Raw genomic sequence first — 16891 nt, 5'->3', positions numbered from 1 at the left:
TTTCACTGCGATCCCAATTTTTGGTACCAAACAGTCCAAAATACCACAAAAATATGTACGAATAGGACCCAGCTTTAAAAATACTGGAATTACCCTTTAAACTTCCACAAAGATTGCAAAAGCTCTCTCAATATACACACATATTATACATTATTATAAATTCCAGATTTGACCATAAAATCTTAACTAACTCAACATATTAGTATAATCTGATTTTATATCCCATGATGCATTGCTGAAGATTAAGTAATTAAAATCAGCTCAAACTTAAATCTTCACAGGATCTTCGACGGCAGTTTGGGCCTGAAAAACAAAAAAACTTCATTTTGGACAACAGCAGAAAAAAACAAAACACTCAGGACTTCACGTTTAGTTTCATTACCAGAATATTTATTTTATTCTTTTTCCTATTAAAACACTAGCTGCCATATTTAATAAAACAGCCAACGGCCAAGTGCCTCAGTCCTCATCCTCCAATCAAATCTCGCCGAGCAGGTCACACGGGTCTGTGGGGGCGTGTCCTTGGCTTTGATGCTGCTGTGTGAACGAGCTGGGCCCTGTAGTCATGGCAACCCATGTTGTTGCTAAAAGGTGTGTGGGTGTCGGCGGCGTTGGGCGTGGTCCCCTGTAAAACCGTCTCCGCGGCGGTTTCCGTGGTAACGGGAGGTCTCGTATTGCATCGTTTTTTCACCGGCGGCCAGCAGAGGGAGCGTCTCCTCGTCTCAGACACGGTTTCTCCTTTTTGTTTTTTTTCCCCTTTTTCTTAAAAATACTGCCTCGTCTGCATGTATATATATTTAAATATATATATACACAAGTCAACATTGGTGCCTCCTGGAGGAAGTTTAAAAAATAACGCAGGGAAAAGCAAATATTTTATGACATTTAGCCTAAAAATGGCGACTTCTGGGGTTGATTTTGTCTTTTGGTGGAGGGTCAGTGACCTAAGAAGGAAATGTTTTGATATTTTGGGAAGCAGTCGTCTTCTCTTCCTCACTGAGTCTTCAGAATAATAACACTCTCGTGTCCGTGTGATGAATATGAAGCTGCAGCCAGCAGCTGGCTAACTTAGCTTAGCATAAAGACTGGAAACAGAGGGAAACAGTTAGCCTAGCTCTGTCCAAAGGCACCTCTAAAGCTGATCAGCTCGTTATTGTATATATTGTTTGTTAAGCTCAAGTAAAAATGAATCGTTTTCATGCTAAGCTAAAGCTAACGCCTCCCGACTGTGGCTTCATATTCAGTGAGCAGACTTGTGTCTCAGCGAGCAAAGAGCACGAAGGAGATTTCTCAAAATGTCGAACTTCTTCCTGAACGATCCAGAGAGAGGCCACTGCAGCAGTCTGATTGGTTTGACTGTTGCTAGGCGGAAAATAGAGACCTTCAGTAAAAGGTGAGAGGTGAAAGTAGAAGAATTAAAAAAAAAAAAAAAGGGGGGGTGTTAAATATTAAAAGTGAGGGTCAGGCAGAGGGAGCTGTAGAGCTGGAATAAAAAAAGAAAACAAAGATGATAAAGAAAATGGAGAAAACTGGGAAAGAGCTGCGTCAGTGTGAGAGGGATGTGCCGGCATTTCTAATCTCTAACTTTACTCCAACGTAACGTGGAGGAAAATAAAACCCGTTTGTCAGCGTGTTGTTGTGTTCTGCTGCGCTGCTCGATTTACTTTATGAAGAATAAACGTGAGGCTAATTTGATTCGGACTCACGGAGAATCAGGAAGTGACGACGAAGTTACTGTAAAAATAAAAGTTTAAATTAAATAACAATTGGAAACGGAAAGTTCTGGAAATATTATAGTTATGTTTATTTATATTTAAGCTATCTGTTGCACTTTACTGCAAACTGTTGGTCGGTGGCTGCCGAGTCATGTGACTTTCCAAATGGAGCGATCCCATTGGCCAGATTCAAACTGGCTTTGTCTCGTCTCCTTCTGTCTGATTGTTATTTAAACTGTTTTTAACTGAGACATTTTACTAACTTCATGTTTGGTATGAACACACAGACTTTTCCTTCTCGTCATTAAAGCCCATGTGCAGAATTTCAACGACTAACAGGTACCATGAACACACTGTGGTTTATTTAGTCACAAACTTCTTACTGAAGTCTTATTTTCTTAAAACAAGTGACTGAGAGCATTTCTTCAGCTTTTCCCTCAAATATAAATTAATTTTATCTTAATTCTGGAGCAGAAAACGTCTTATTTTTTGTTGCTTTAAAACAAAGACACTGATTTCTAGAAAGAAATCCTTGAAATCTTCTTTGGAAACTGATTTTTCTCGCTTGTTTTACGAGATGAAATCTTCACCTGGATTCACCTGGATTCATAATTTCAGGCTCCTGTTTTTCCAGCTAAAATGCCAGAACATTAATTTGTTCCTACTTCTCTAATATGAGGATTTCTTTTGCTGCTTTTCTGCATTTCATGTATTTATTCACAGTGAGCTGAATATCTTTTTTAAAGCCGTCAACTTGAGCTTTAGGAAACATTTTAACACTATTATCTCACAAATTATGGCTTTTTTAATGTTGACCTGCAGATTAATCGCCAAGGAACTGAACCGTTACTTGACGCTCTTGTAAGGTTTAATTGTAGAAAGAAGTGACTTGGTAAGATGGAGGTTTTTATCTGTGATGATCAATGATTTTCACCTCGTCAGGCCTCTAAAAACCCTTTAAATGGAGCGTTTTGTCTGAATTACTTGGACTGTGTTGAGAGATCTGCACATGGGATTTGTTGACTGAGATGAAAATATAGAACATTTCCAGAATAAACGAGAGAAAAACTCAAAAGTCAATTAAAAATGCCGAACACATCCCACTCAGAGAGACTTTTCTGAGTGTTTTTCTGTCTGATTAAAGAGCTGGCATGTTTCTAAACTTCACCTCATTAAGTTAAAAACCAAAAAAAAATAAAATAAAGAGGATAAAACACTTCAGATCTCTCCACATGACATCAACAAACCGAAAAAGTAAATATTTTTTCTTCTTTTATTATGAAATAGTGCTACAATGTACATTGCATTTCCTCTCCTGACTCTCGCTGTCTGCTGATGTGTGTTCTGTGATCTGTGATGCTTGAAAAAGCCGGTAAAAATAAAGAGAGGCCATAAATATTTTCAGTTCCTGCCAAAAGGTCGGAGGTGGGACACAGTTTGTGAAATAATTATCCATCCTGAACAGGTGATTTAATTTTGTGTTCTGTGTTAAAATCTGGTTCTTCTTAAAAGCTTCTCTAGACAAAAATAGTCAATTCTTAAGACTGGATAGAAACATGAATCACTCGCTCAGATGGACAGTTATTTACAGTGTGTGTGTGTGTTGTACTGTGCTGTCTGTTGACATTAAGTCTGTGCTCCACATAACAGACCAACCAAACCAAACTCATGGAGGAGGGGTGGGAACGAAAATTTAAAAAAAAAAGAAAAGAAAAGAAAAGAAACGAAAAAACAGAGGAAAATGAGGTAAAGAACAAACAAAAAAAATCAGAAAAAGTTAAAATTATAAAGTCTATTCAGTAAAGTGGAGCCAGGACGTCCTCTCCCGTCCCGAGTCCTTATTGGCCAGATTCACTTTGAGTGTGTGGAGGTGGAAAAACCTAGAGGGGGGGTGACTGACGAGCCAGGAGGGCCAATGGCAGGCAGGCAGGAGGAGGTAGAGCCAATCAGAAGGCCTGCTGGGCAGGATTGTAGTTGAATGTGGAGGGAACGTGAGGTCGCTCTTCTAGCTTGTCATACTCCAGATGAAACTCCTGCAAACAGACAGACAGACGGACTTAAGATAAAAAACCCCCAAAAAGTCGGCACAGTGACGACCTGAAGCTTCAACTCGTCCTGCATTAGAAACAAACCTGGTTTAAAAAAAGCCCAAAAAAAAGGTAACTTAAAAACACGTGGTTTGGATTCGGCTCCCTTTATGATGTCATAACAGGATTCAAGGAACTTTATCGTCACACATTCACACTGAGATGGTACTAAATTTTACTCTCAGGTCCGAGTTTAAGCCACAATAAATAAATAAATAAATAAAATAAAAAAGAAGTACTTAAAAGAAGAGCAGTGTGAACATCTAGGGAAACTAACTATATCATTTAACTTAGCTAAATAAATGTGTGTGCAAGATGCAGAGTGAGGTAGTTCAGTGGGCCAGGAGGCCTCTGCTGCACCTAAATAAATGAATAGAAGATGAATAAATTCAACATTTGACAGTTCCACCTCCTCCAGTGTGACAATCTGCTGCTTCCTCTTCTCTTTACATGATAGTAAAGAGAAGTTCTGGGCTGTTGGTCGGCTCTTCGCTGTCTTTTGATGGTTTTTAGACCAAAATATTGAGAAGATGATCTGCAGAGTAACTGATTACTTGTATACGAAGCAGCTCTGTGTGTGTGTGTGTGTGTGTGTGTGTGTGTGTGTTTACCTTGGCCACCTTCCTCCAGTTGAGGCAGTCGAAGAAGTAGTAGGTCCCTCTCTCGTAGGCGTTGGTCTTCAGCGTGGGCTCCATACCCGGAGCCCGAGTGATCCACACCCGCTCCTCTTTGTGGTACCTCCAGTCCCTGTTGAACCTGGACACACGGTCAGTGTCGGTCTTAGTCGTGTCCTCATACCTCTGAATGCAGCGCAGGTACGAGCAGGTTATGTGTTGTGTTCACTGCCTCTGAGGAGGAGCGAGTCTTGTGCTAATGCTAATGCTAATGCTAATGTCCAGCCTTAGTTTTGAAGTTCTAATAATTTGCTTTCATGTAATTCTGTACATTTTATGTTATTTATCTACTTCCTGTTTATTAAATCTTGACATTTTACTGTTTTACTGTTTAATTGTGGAGCACTTTGGGCTGCGTGTTTGCCTGAAAGGTGATGAATAAATAAAGTTTTGTTACGGTTTCGGCTTGACAGGTGTGTTACTAGCAGGCTACCCTCACTAGTGAGGGTGAGATAGATATAAAAAACAAACAGCTACAGTAGAAGAGTACACGTGGGGGAGATTACAAGGTATTACACATTGTGAGTTGAGCTAAAGAGATGAATAAATATACTTTATTCTAGTCAGTTAAGCTGCAGCCTGACACTGTTTCTGTCCTTCTGACTAGTTGACTCAACTTTTAAATTCTCCTTTAATCCACCAGGACGTTAGTTGCTATGAAGATGGAAAAATTCCCTGTATTATCATCACATGCCAGTAAGAAGGTATGTGATTAACTCATTTAGTGTGGAGCTCCTCAGATTAAGTGATTTTAATTAAGTAAGAAAAGAGGAATTCATTTTTTTCCCCACTTCAAATCAATCAAATTTGAGTGTGTGTGTGTTTTCTTACAGTTCTACTGCAGCCAGGAGTTGTAGTAGATCCCCTCCGTTCATATAGTAGAGATAAAACAGTAGATCTTCACCATACCGAGACAACTTGATAGCTGCTAACTGGAGACGAGACAGAGACACAAACTTTTAGTTTTATTGAACTTAAGATGCCTGAAACTCAGAGTATGACATCATTTACATGCTGAATTATTTTCCACTATGAAACATATCTTTTTTTGAGGTACCTACCTTGTCCCTTATGTGGATGTTGGTTAAATACTCTGAGGGGACGTGGAAGTCTGCAGGAAAAGGAGGCAAAAAGCTTGAAAACACTGTAAAATCTGTGCTCTTCTTCTACCAAACTACTAAACAAGGTTGGTAAAAATGATCAAAAAGTTAAATTAGATCCTTCGAACGCCTGAAGCTGCACTGAACGGACGCTCTGATGTTTGTGTTCACTTGATGACTTTAAATCCAACATTTCCTCCATTAATGACCAGAATAAATCCTAAAAAAATAATCCCGTGTGGTGCAAAGAGTCTGAACTCACCGATGTCCTGCGGTCGACACGGAGCCGACGCCCAGGGAGACGCAAACTTAGGATACAGATTCCTGACGGACAGAAGAGACACATTCAGACTCAGACTGTCACTCAGAGACGAACCATTAAACCAGAATCGTGTCCTGACATGATTATGTGAGGAGACAATAACATGATTGAACTGAATCACGCTGCACTAAGTCAGCGTTCCTGATTCGTGATTCAGGCGGCAGCGACAGTAAGGGGTTACCATGGTAACCAGGGTAACCAGGGTACCTTTAGCTGTGCCGACGGAGCAGTTTGGTTATTAAACTGTTCTGACAGTAATTGTTTGGGTCACATTCTGTAAAATCACAGGATGAATACCGACTGCTACACCTCTGGGGAACAGATTACAAACTGGACTGATCTAATCAACTCCACCTTTAAAGAGAAGAAACAAAACTGTGTGTGTGTGTGTGTGTCGTACTCGGGTGAGTTGAGGTTGAGGCCGAGTGTGGTGAGGTCTGAGCCCAGCGCCAGGTGGACCATGCCGGGGTCCGTCTCCGCTGCCCGGATGAACGTCAGCAAGCCGATCATCCCAAACTGGTCCGTTACCATGCCGATCGGGATGTTGGTCACACGCCCTGACACACAGAAGAGACGACACACGAGGGCGGTTTAGACTGAGATCTGTGTGTATCTGAGTGTGTGTGTGTGTGTGTGTGTGTGTGTGTGTGTCTCACCATCAGGAAGCACCTGAATCCCTTTCTTCTGCTGGTTGTTGTTGCTCGGTGCAGAGCTCTTATCGCCGGGGAACTTTGGACCATCTGAGTTGGAGGTGGACTTTCCTGATGAGTTTAGATTCTGATTGGACAGAAAATGCGGGAAAGACAGGAGCCACGAAAGCCCGGCATAAAGAAAGGATGCCGTGATGCAAAAAGTAAATGAGGATTTAGACAGAGAGAAGTAAATAATAAAAAAGGAAAAGGACAGAGTGAGAAAGGAGAGTAGAGGACAGGCTTGACTGAAAAAAAGGGATCTCACCGTTTTGCTGTCTTCGTTGGTGCTGGTGGGGTCTTTTGTTTGGTAGTTTGGACCAGGGAGAGCTGGGAAGTCTTCGTTATGGATGGAGAAGTCCTGCGACTGCTCACTGGACGGCTTGGTTACCATGCCAACTGGAGAAACGCAGGGGAGAGACATTAGTGATCCTAAATAAACACCTTCAAATCAAAAATATAAGACCTTCAGGGCTGCAAAATAATGTTCATTCAATCATCTGACAGTTATTCTGTGTGGTTTTAAAGTGTCAGGAAAGGGTGAACATGGCAAGTCGATTATTTCAAACGTGAAGATAATCAATACAGTTAGACACAGGACTAAAACTAATTGAACTACAGCCAATCGGAACCAGAAACAACTTGAAGAAGTAGATTAATAGTGTTAGAAACAGAATAAATTTACATTAAATGCCCCTCACATCGCTCACTCCCTCTAATCAGTTATCAAGATTGTTGCAGACTCATTTTCTGTTGATCGACTGATGGACTAACTAACAAACTGAGTCTCCTTCTTCTCTTTACACCCTCAAAGTGCTCAGAAAAAAACTTTGAACATCTGCATTTACCCTGGAAAAACCCATCTGCTGAGGAGGATCACACTGTGTGACTGAAAGCTCCGGAACAACTACTGAGTGGACGAAGATGAGAGACTGTTCTGGCTTAAATAAAGAGGATCATTTATATATATATCTATATATATAATCAAACAGTGTCACATGAGTGCACCATTCCAGCTGGAGCTAAACATCTTGTTTCATCCTACCGTAGGGAGCCCGACCGGCCAGCGGGTTGAGCAGTGGGGTGGGATTTGACCCTCCATCCCTCCGACTCCTGTCCGCTAACGCCGGGAAATCTGACAGATCCAACCCCGTCACATTCTCGCTGCCGTCTGGACGAACACACACGCGGGAAAATTTATAAAACAACAGCCGACAAAACACTGCGACTACAAACGCTTTTAAAAAAGCATCTAAAGTTGAAATACGACATTTGAGTGAAAAACTATTACTGACAAGAACAGTAAGAACATTTGTTTGTACCTGTGCCGTTGAAGATGTTGTTGGATAGTGAGTTGTTCATGTTGAAGCCTGGATTCCTGTTCACCCCAAACCCTGACATACTGACACACAAACAGAGAAACAGCTGTGTTTTTAAAACCTGAGGGTTTTTTCTCTATTGCAGCAAAACTTAACTGTTTCAGTGATACTGACGGCTACTGCATGTTTACGTTCCTCCAAAATAAAAGACTAAAATGTTACTTTCTGTCTCTTGTTTTCCCTGAATACCAAAAACCCAATGAACCGTGACTCCAAATCTGAGGAACATCCCGAACTGTGACCTTTGAGTCCTGATAATACGGCGGCATCAAGACATTTTGCTAAATGGGATACTTGTGAGTATTAAACTGAGTATTAAAGAGAGGAACAAGCTTTAACTCCTGACTGACTAACCATCAAAACTTAGACTTAAACTTTTCTTTATTTGATCCCCCATAGGGGGAAATTTTCATGTTACAGCAGCAACAATTGAACAGGGAGAGTGAAAAGAAGCAATAGTAGAAGAAAAAATAGCAATAGCAAAATAAATATAAAACAAAACTAAAACAAAACTAACTACAGCTGATGAGATGCAGAGCACAGTTTAATGAGGGTGCCATGCAGACACGTGTGTGTGTGTGTGTGTGTGTGTGTGTGTGTGTGTGTGTGTGTTACCTGTTGATAGTGAAAGGCTGCCGTGCCTGCTGCTGTTTGGGCATGCCGATGATGCTGGGCGACGACCGGCTGGGACTCCCCATGCTGCTGCTCCTCCCTGCTCCTACGCCGCCGCCTCCCCTCTCTACTCCTACCCCTCCCACCATCCCGGCCGACTGCCCCGTCGGACCCCCCACCTGCTGGCTGTGGTTCAGCACGCTCCGGCTGCTCATTGGTAAAATACCCCTACGGAGAGGAGGAGGAGGAGGAGGAGGAGGAGGAGTACCATCATCTATTCAGACTTTCAACATACATGAATGAGTGTACGAATGTGTGTGTGTGTGTGTGTGTGTGTGTGTGTGTGTGCTGTACCTGCTCGGTGAGGGAGGCGTGTGCATGGTGCCAGTGTTGGCCGTACTGGCATGACTGGGGAGCTGGCTGGCAGACTGGTTCAGTCCACTCCGACTTAACTGAGGTGCTGCGCTGCTGTTCATCCCACGCATGGGGAACCCCAGGGCACCTGCAGCCGGAGAGAAACCGACGAGTTTATTCTTCAGTCGTCTTCTTTGTGTTCGAGCAACTGAAGTGTCTCTTTTACTACATTTGTATGTGCTTAGCAACAAATAAAAATACAATTACAAAAGCTCTTTTCAGACCCCGGAGAAGGCCGTGTGGTGGAAATCCGAACTATCGTTGAACTGAACAGTGCTCGTCAATACTAACACGAGCGTGAGCCGTGTAGTGATCAGAGACAGTAGAAAAGAGTGTCTTACTCTGCGGGCCATATAAACTGGCTCCCAGCTGTGACAGTTGACCCGTTGAGGAAGCAGAGGAAGACGCCAGCATCTGAAGACAGAGGACACACAAGCACATCCTTACATTTTACGGACATGACCTTTAATTAAACATAAATAAAAGACTCCATCTTCATAAAAAAAGTCTGACCCTACGGAGCGTTTTACCCCCCATTCAACAAAAGTTACATCTTGTCTAAACTATCAGGACACAAAGTGAAAAAAAATAAAGAAAAAAGCTCATAGAAACATGAGAAATGATTTTTTTAAATGTTAAAACTAAATGGCCAGAGGGTGACGCAGCGAGCAGTACAAGCTGCAAGCTTTATTTCAGTCCATATGATCACTGTAGATCATACAGCCGCACTGCGAAAGTCTGAGACAGAAATGTTTTATTGATCGCCAAAGGGGGGGATCGGATCACATTCCTGTTGCTCCTATTCTAGAGTAGAAATACATATAGAATAGAGGAATAACCAGGGAAAATATATGCATAGCTAATAATAATAATAATAATAAAACAGTAGTGTAATGAAAATATAGTGACAATAACAGGTGCAATGTGTTGAATTAAGTATCACATGGATCTATAACTGCTCTACACCTGAAATCAGACAACTTTAAGCCCTGCGCACTATATTACAATATAAAACAATACGTATGTAGCACAAATAGAAAAGAACGGTATAAAAGAAAGAAATATGTAGAATTTAGAAAAGAAAGAAACGCAAAAATATGTGCGTCACACTAACACATGTAATACTAAAGCTTATTCATGGATGCAGTCACATTTAAATAAACTATGTGAACACAATCTGCCGCTCGGTCTCGGTTTTGTTGCTGGATTTCAGTGTCGCAGGATTTGTCGGACATGAATTTAAAAGTCTTTCATTGTTATACGAGGTTTCCTGAGACACACAGAAAATCCCGATAAAGAAGAAATATGTAAACATAATGGGATCTATAAATGTGTAGTAATGCTAGAACAGCATCAAGTGTACTCTAAGAGTGAGCGGACAGTATAAATGCAGTAGTTTTAGCACAAAATCAATGTCATGTTAATAAGTGCACAGTTTCACTTTGCGACAAACAAACTAACTTGTTCTTTTCTTTAAATTCATGAAATCCCACTAGTTACTAGAATATTAACTAGTTCTAGTCCCATAAAAGAGAAAACTTGAAGCACGACCTCGAGTCGTGACTTTTCTCCTCACTGTAAAGGACTTAAACAGAGATCTTACGTCTTTGTCAGGGCGGTGTGGAGGGAACATGGACTGCTGGCTGTAGTAGAGACTGGAGTCGTCCGCGTAGTCGCTCTCTACCCCTCCCTCCATAAACTTCTTCCGGTTAGCACCAAACATGCCGCGTGTCACCTGGAAAAGCACAGGACGAAGCGCTCAGGTCGGCTGACGGACTGAACACTGCAGTGAGGTGAATCGGTTCCTTCCTCGAAAACCTGCAGCTGTGATTCACGACACGGCGTCTCCGGATCCATTTCAGATGCTGTGAATACAACTTTAATTAGGAGCAACGGCTAAACGCTGCCTGCACGTAACCTAATAAAGACTTTCACGTTTTGACGGCTCACACTCTGGACATATTTGGTCAACCATGAACATGAAACATCTGCAAACAAAAGCAGCCATTATGCTTAGAGTCTCACAAACAAAGCAAACAGGTTGAATTAAACAAACCAGAAGAAACAATCTCATAAAGTATGTCAGTGTTTCCTTCCTCCTTTTCTTTGATGTAAAGTATTTTATCAGTGTCTTTACTCACTTTCATCAGCTACAACTCTGTAGTTCCTTTTGCCAACAGACTCAGACACTCAGTCACACAGCAGTGACCACAGATTAACCTGCACCCCGGCTCATATGAGCAAGGAGGAAACGGGACAGATGCAGCCAGAACACGGATGTTTTTGATTGAACCCGTAAAGTGGATATTCTATGACTTGAGGTTTGACTACACAACTAAAGTGAAAGTCTGAGAACTTCTGATGAACAGTCACTTCCTTTTGTAGTTTTTTTTTTAAAACTGTGAGTCTAAATAATGATATCCAGCCTAACTTAAAATGAAAATAACCGTTAAAAGCAGCCGAACTTTGTCTTTATACTTATTCAGACCTGATCTTTACTAGGAGATTGTTCTTTTTAAATTGGTAAGGTGTGAAAGAGTGATTTAAAGGTGGGCTCCAACTCTCCAGACTGCTGTGGAGTATCTGAGAGGACTGAGCACCAGTCAGTCTGCACATTAGAAGACCTGGACGAAAACACCAGACTATCACACAGAGCCATTTCATAGAGGAGCTACCTCACTTTAATCATGCTTAAAACCTCCTGTTAACACCCACAGCTGTGATCTCTCAGGATTACTTTTGTTTACTACAGTGTGTTAGTCAGACAGCCACGATCCTTTATAGTAGCAGCTTTAGCCAATGAACAGCAGCTAATTCAGCGCTATGTTGTATGAAACGTCTATAATCGCTTGCAAACTGCTCCGTTTGGGGCCAGAAAAGCCACCTGGACCGTGTGTCACCTGTAAACACCCGCCAAGCAGCTTGAAAGCTTAACTGTTCTTGTTTAGAGGCATCGTTAAATGTGCAGCAGGGTTAGCTTGTGTTAGCTGTGCATGCTAAAGCTAACTCCGGTAATCTGTCTGACTAATGTTAATTCTAACAAAACACAACCTGCCGGTTTCTTCACCGCACAAATTAACCGACCTGTTCCGTTGTTTGTTCTAATTGTGAACCCCCGTGCAGATAATAGCTATTTGCTGGCATTAGCTTGTTAGCTTAGCTGCACAGTGTGCTAGGAGCTAGACGCTGTTAGCCGACTAGCGTGCGTGCGCTACTAGCCAGTTCCATAGGAATACATGGGGAAGTTAGCGTGAGAGCTAACGGCCACCACCAAACGAGCTAATCGGCTAACGGCAACGTAAGCACGGCACCGCAGGGACAGCTGTAGCTGTAAGAACACCGTCTAACAAGCAGATACCGCCGGTTTGAAGGCAGTGATGCAGACCGGCCACCGAGCAGCGGGGACCGGCGGGCAGGTGTGTTTTTGTTCGGGTTTGGGCCTGCTGCGCCTCCGTCGGTTAGTTCCCCAAAACAACAACAAAAAGAAACGAAAGCGGACTGCTGGGTCCGGTAGTCCCGTTTCTCAGCCTCCATTACCAGCCCGGTTCCGTGATGAACACCACACGACCGGAGTTTTATTTAAAGAAGGGTTCAGTGGGGAACTGTTGAGAAAAGAAATTAAACGAATTGAAAAAGGAGCTTACCGCATCAATCTTTCTTCCCCGCTACAATCCAAGATGGCCGACATCTCTTCGCCAGTCAGCGAGGATGCTGGGATGCCTTTCGCCCCTGACCCCTGGGCCTCCATCACTCTACTCTACTCTACTCTACTCTACTATAATATACTTTACTGTAATATACTTTACTCTACTGTAATATACTCTACTATAATATACTTTACTGTAATATACTCTACTCTACTGTAATATACTCTACTCTACTGTAATATACTCTACTATAATATACTTTACTGTAATATACTCTACTCTACTCTACTCTACTCTACTCTACTATACTATAATATACTATAATATACTTTACTGTAATATACTCTACTGTAATATACTGTAATATACTTTACTGTAATATACTTTACTGTAATATACTTTACTGTGATATACTTTACTGTAATATACTCTACTGTAATATACTTTACTGTGATATACTTTACTGTGATATACTTTACTGTAATATACTCTACTGTAATATACTTTACTGTAATATACTTTACTGTGATATACTTTACTGTAATATACTCTACTGTAATATACTTTACTGTGATATACTTTACTGTAATATACTTTACTGTAATATACTTTACTGTGATATACTTTACTCTACTCTACTCTATTCTACTCTACTATAATATACTATAATATACTTTACTGTAATATACTTTACTGTGATATACTCTACTCTACTCTACTCTACTGTAATATACTTTACTGTAATATACTCTACTCTACTGTAATATACTTTACTCTACTGTAATATACTCTACTCTACTGTAATATACTTTACTCTACTATAATATACTTTACTGTAATATACTGTTATATACTCTACTCTACTGTAATATACTTTACTGTAATATACTCTACTCTACTGTAATATACTTTACTCTACTGTAATATACTCTACTCTACTGTAATATACTCTACTCTACTGTAATATACTTTACTCTACTGTAATATACTCTACTCTACTGTAATATACTTTACTCTACTATAATATACTTTACTGTAATATACTCTACTCTACTGTAATATACTCTACTGTGATATACTTTACTCTACTATAATATACTCTACTGTAATATACTTTACTCTACTATAATATACTCTACTGTAATATACTTTACTGTAATATACTTTACTCTACTATAATATACTCTACTGTAATATACTTTACTGTAATATACTCTACTCTACTGTAATATACTCTACTGTGATATACTTTACTCTACTATAATATACTCTACTGTAATATACTTTACTCTACTATAATATACTCTACTATAATATACTCTACTGTAATATACTTTACTCTACTATAATATACTCTACTGTAATATACTTTACTCTACTATAATATACTCTACTGTTATATACTCTACTGTAATATACTCTACTCTACTGTAATATACTTTACTCTACTATAATATACTTTACTGTAATATACTCTAACCTGTGGTCTACTGTCCACTGTCTGCTACTCTGCTGTACTTTGCTTTGTACTGTAATGTACTATGATCTACTCTACTCTACTTCTCTATATCTGCACTCTACTCAACCTTTGATGACTTTATGTGTCTTTGGTGCTGTTATTCACATATTTAACCCTTAAACCAACACTCACTACTGAAAACTTTATTTATTAATACTTATTCAATGATTCAATAATACTTGATAGTCGATTTAACTCAGTTGAGCGTTTTCTTCTTGTTCCCAGTGGACTTCATGTGAAGTGATAGCAGGTAACGTTCCTGTTTGGCCTCATGGTGGCGCTGCTGCCTCACTGTTTCGAGGAATAAAGAAAGATGATGAAAACAGGCTGTTCAAAAGCAAACACAGACAGAAGAGGAAGACGTCACTTCACCTGTAGATGTTTCTCTTCATTTCAAACTGCAAACACGTGTCGAAAAGAAGAAAATCACATAAACAGATGAGACAAGAAGCAGCATCGACCAGAAAAGAGACCACAAAGATCCAACGAATCCAACTTCTAATAAATCAGTCAAATAGAAATAAAGATATTAAAGTGTGTTGTTTTATTTCCTTCATAAAGGCTTCGCCCTTCAAGAGCCGACCCTCCTGGGTTCATCTCCTCACGCGTGTGAAGTCCTGAAGGTTTTCTTTCGCGCCCTTGAGCCGAGCACCGGCCCCAACCAGGTCCACATGTGAGGTATATAACACCTGGTACACCGTGACCTTTGACCTCTGTGAGAGGAGAGAGATGAAGGCAGCGGGCGGGCTGAACCAGTTCACTTCAGGCAGACCTCAAGTACACAAGCCCCCCCACGATCTTCTGGCACCTGCTGCACACCTGCCCACCGGAGCTCTCTTCCACGACCTCCTGGGAACCATCAAGATGGCGGTGGATAGGAAGACAGGAGCAGGAACCAAAGCCCTCTTTTCCCAGAGCTTCAGCCCTTTTAGTCCAAAGCATCCAAAGAGCCTCCACCCAGGTGGAAGACCTCATGGGGCCCAGTCTGGTCTCCATCCTGCTGCCCAAAGGCTCCTGTTTTGGTGGTAGAAGACCGACTCCTGCCGCTTCACGAGACCAGGTCGTCACCCACCTCACAGGCTGCGCCCACCAGAGCAGCGCTCAGACAGCAGCGGCCACCCTGACCCTGAGTTCTGGCCCGGATGATAATGGGTTCAGATGTCCCAGCTGCCGAAGTCGATCCGCAAAGGCCCGATAGACGACCCGGCTGTTCACCTGCAGGACGCTCACAGCATCGACCCCAGGCTACCAGTCTACGTCTGGGGCCGCTGAGCCTCCTCGCTGCTTTGCCTCTAAGGGCTGGTGGATAGATAGATAGAAAATCAATCAATAGATAAATAGATAAATAAATAAATATATCTTTTTGCGAGTGACTTAAATTACTGAAGAAATTCTCAATAATGTCAATAATTGTGCCACATCCTAAATGTTGAGCCTTTGCTTTGTGAAATCACAAAGAAATATAATGTAATGAGATATTTCAATAGATATTGATGAAAAGTCACCTGAATCTCCATGGTTACCGTCCTACAGTTTCCTATTAATTTTCTTTTTTGTTTTTAATAATTCTGTGGTCTTTTATTTTGTAACTCTCACAAACTCCGGGGGGAAGCTGTGTAATCTCTGCGCGTGCTTTATATCTCGTTTCTGATTGGACGATAACTTTGACGCTCCAGCTGGCCAATGAACGATCAGCTGGGGGGGTCCCAGCAGCTATATAAACAAAGATTTGAACCGAGTGAAGCACTTCTGTTTGTGAAGACAACTAAAACTCGAATTTGAAGATGTCTGGAAGAGGAAAAGGAGGCGCCGGAAAGGTCAGAGCCAAGGCCAAGACCCGCTCATCCCGTGCCGGGCTCCAGTTCCCGGTGGGCCGTGTCCACAGGCTGCTGAGGAAGGGCAACTACGCCGAGCGTGTGGGAGCCGGAGCTCCGGTCTACCTGGCCGCCGTGCTGGAGTACCTGACCGCTGAGATCCTGGAGTTGGCCGGAAACGCCGCCCGCGACAACAAGAAGACTCGTATCATCCCCCGTCACCTGCAGCTGGCCGTCCGCAACGACGAGGAGCTCAACAAGCTGCTGGGCGGAGTCACCATCGCTCAGGGCGGCGTGCTGCCCAACATCCAGGCGGTCCTGCTGCCCAAGAAGACCGACAAGGCCGCCAAGTCCAAGTAAACACCCGGGACCAGCTCACACCAACACAAAGGCTCTTTTAAGAGCCACCCACTCCTACATCAAGAGCTCGTTCTATCTTACTTTATTAGAACTTATGCTTGACTCCTGCAGCCAGAGGACCTCCATCAGTAAAACAGCCTCCACTGATCCTTTAACTCTCTCACATCTACAACAACTTCCCACAAAGTGTCTCCATCCAAAACAATTCAGCAGCAAACTAGTAAACAATGGTTCAACTATTACACTTCACTTTTTACTACATTCATGTCAGCAGCATCTCACAGTCTTAGATGGAGGAATTGGGGACAATTAAAGCTCCTTTAATACATTTCTGCTGCTTTAATTGGGTACAATCTGTCAGACAAATGCAGTCAAGTAAAAGACTTCCTTCTCTTCACTGGTGGAGCTCAGCTAGAGAGCTGCATACATTTCTGGGCCTGTTGTACAAACCTCAGTGTGGTGGTCTTTTTTTTAGAAATAAAATAAAAACCCTTTAATGACACATTTAAATCAGCTGATCAGCTCCTGAGGAACAAACATTTGATGTTACAAACCATGA

General features: G+C 41.7%; 2 protein-coding genes across 2 annotated transcripts; one reads left to right on the top strand and one right to left on the bottom strand.

The window, feature by feature from the left end:
- Window positions 1-2945: 2945 nt before the first annotated feature.
- On the bottom strand, window positions 2946-12678 carry LOC139221667 (CCR4-NOT transcription complex subunit 2-like). Its single transcript, XM_070853586.1, has 15 exons — window positions 12637-12678; window positions 10596-10727; window positions 9334-9406; window positions 8933-9080; window positions 8582-8806; window positions 7910-7989; window positions 7633-7758; window positions 6856-6986; window positions 6555-6675; window positions 6299-6455; window positions 5839-5900; window positions 5538-5587; window positions 5308-5408; window positions 4414-4558; window positions 2946-3748 (listed from the first exon to the last, which is right to left on the bottom strand). Exons 2-15 carry the CDS (start codon window positions 10713-10715, stop codon window positions 3662-3664), a joined length of 1626 nt encoding a protein of 541 aa, XP_070709687.1. The 5' UTR covers window positions 10716-10727; window positions 12637-12678; the 3' UTR covers window positions 2946-3661.
- A 3264-nt stretch (window positions 12679-15942) lies between these two features.
- Window positions 15943-16344, top strand: LOC139221676 (histone H2A-like). The gene has a single exon (XM_070853594.1). It carries the CDS (start codon window positions 15943-15945, stop codon window positions 16330-16332), a length of 390 nt encoding a protein of 129 aa, XP_070709695.1. The 3' UTR covers window positions 16333-16344.
- The last annotated feature ends 547 nt before the right edge of the window (window positions 16345-16891 follow it).

This window comes from Pempheris klunzingeri, chromosome 22 (genome assembly GCF_042242105.1).
Source record: "Pempheris klunzingeri isolate RE-2024b chromosome 22, fPemKlu1.hap1, whole genome shotgun sequence".
NCBI classification, from domain to species: domain Eukaryota; kingdom Metazoa; phylum Chordata; class Actinopteri; order Acropomatiformes; family Pempheridae; genus Pempheris; species Pempheris klunzingeri.
This window is presented reverse-complemented; position numbering and strand designations above follow the sequence as displayed.

Excerpts from the sequence above, each read along its gene's own strand:
- LOC139221667 (XM_070853586.1), bottom strand. The coding sequence starts at position 10,715 with ATGTTTGGTGCTAACCGGAAGAAGTTTATGGAGGGAGGGGTAGAGAGC. Across the intron at positions 7,990-8,581 it reads CAGCCTTTCACTATCAACAG|TATGTCAGGGTTTGGGGTGA; the intron begins GTAACACACACA and ends TTTGTGTGTCAG. Across the intron at positions 6,987-7,632 it reads GGCCGGTCGGGCTCCCTACG|TTGGCATGGTAACCAAGCCG; the intron begins GTAGGATGAAAC and ends GCGTTTCTCCAG.
- LOC139221676 (XM_070853594.1), top strand. The coding sequence starts at position 15,943 with ATGTCTGGAAGAGGAAAAGGAGGCGCCGGAAAGGTCAGAGCCAAGGCC.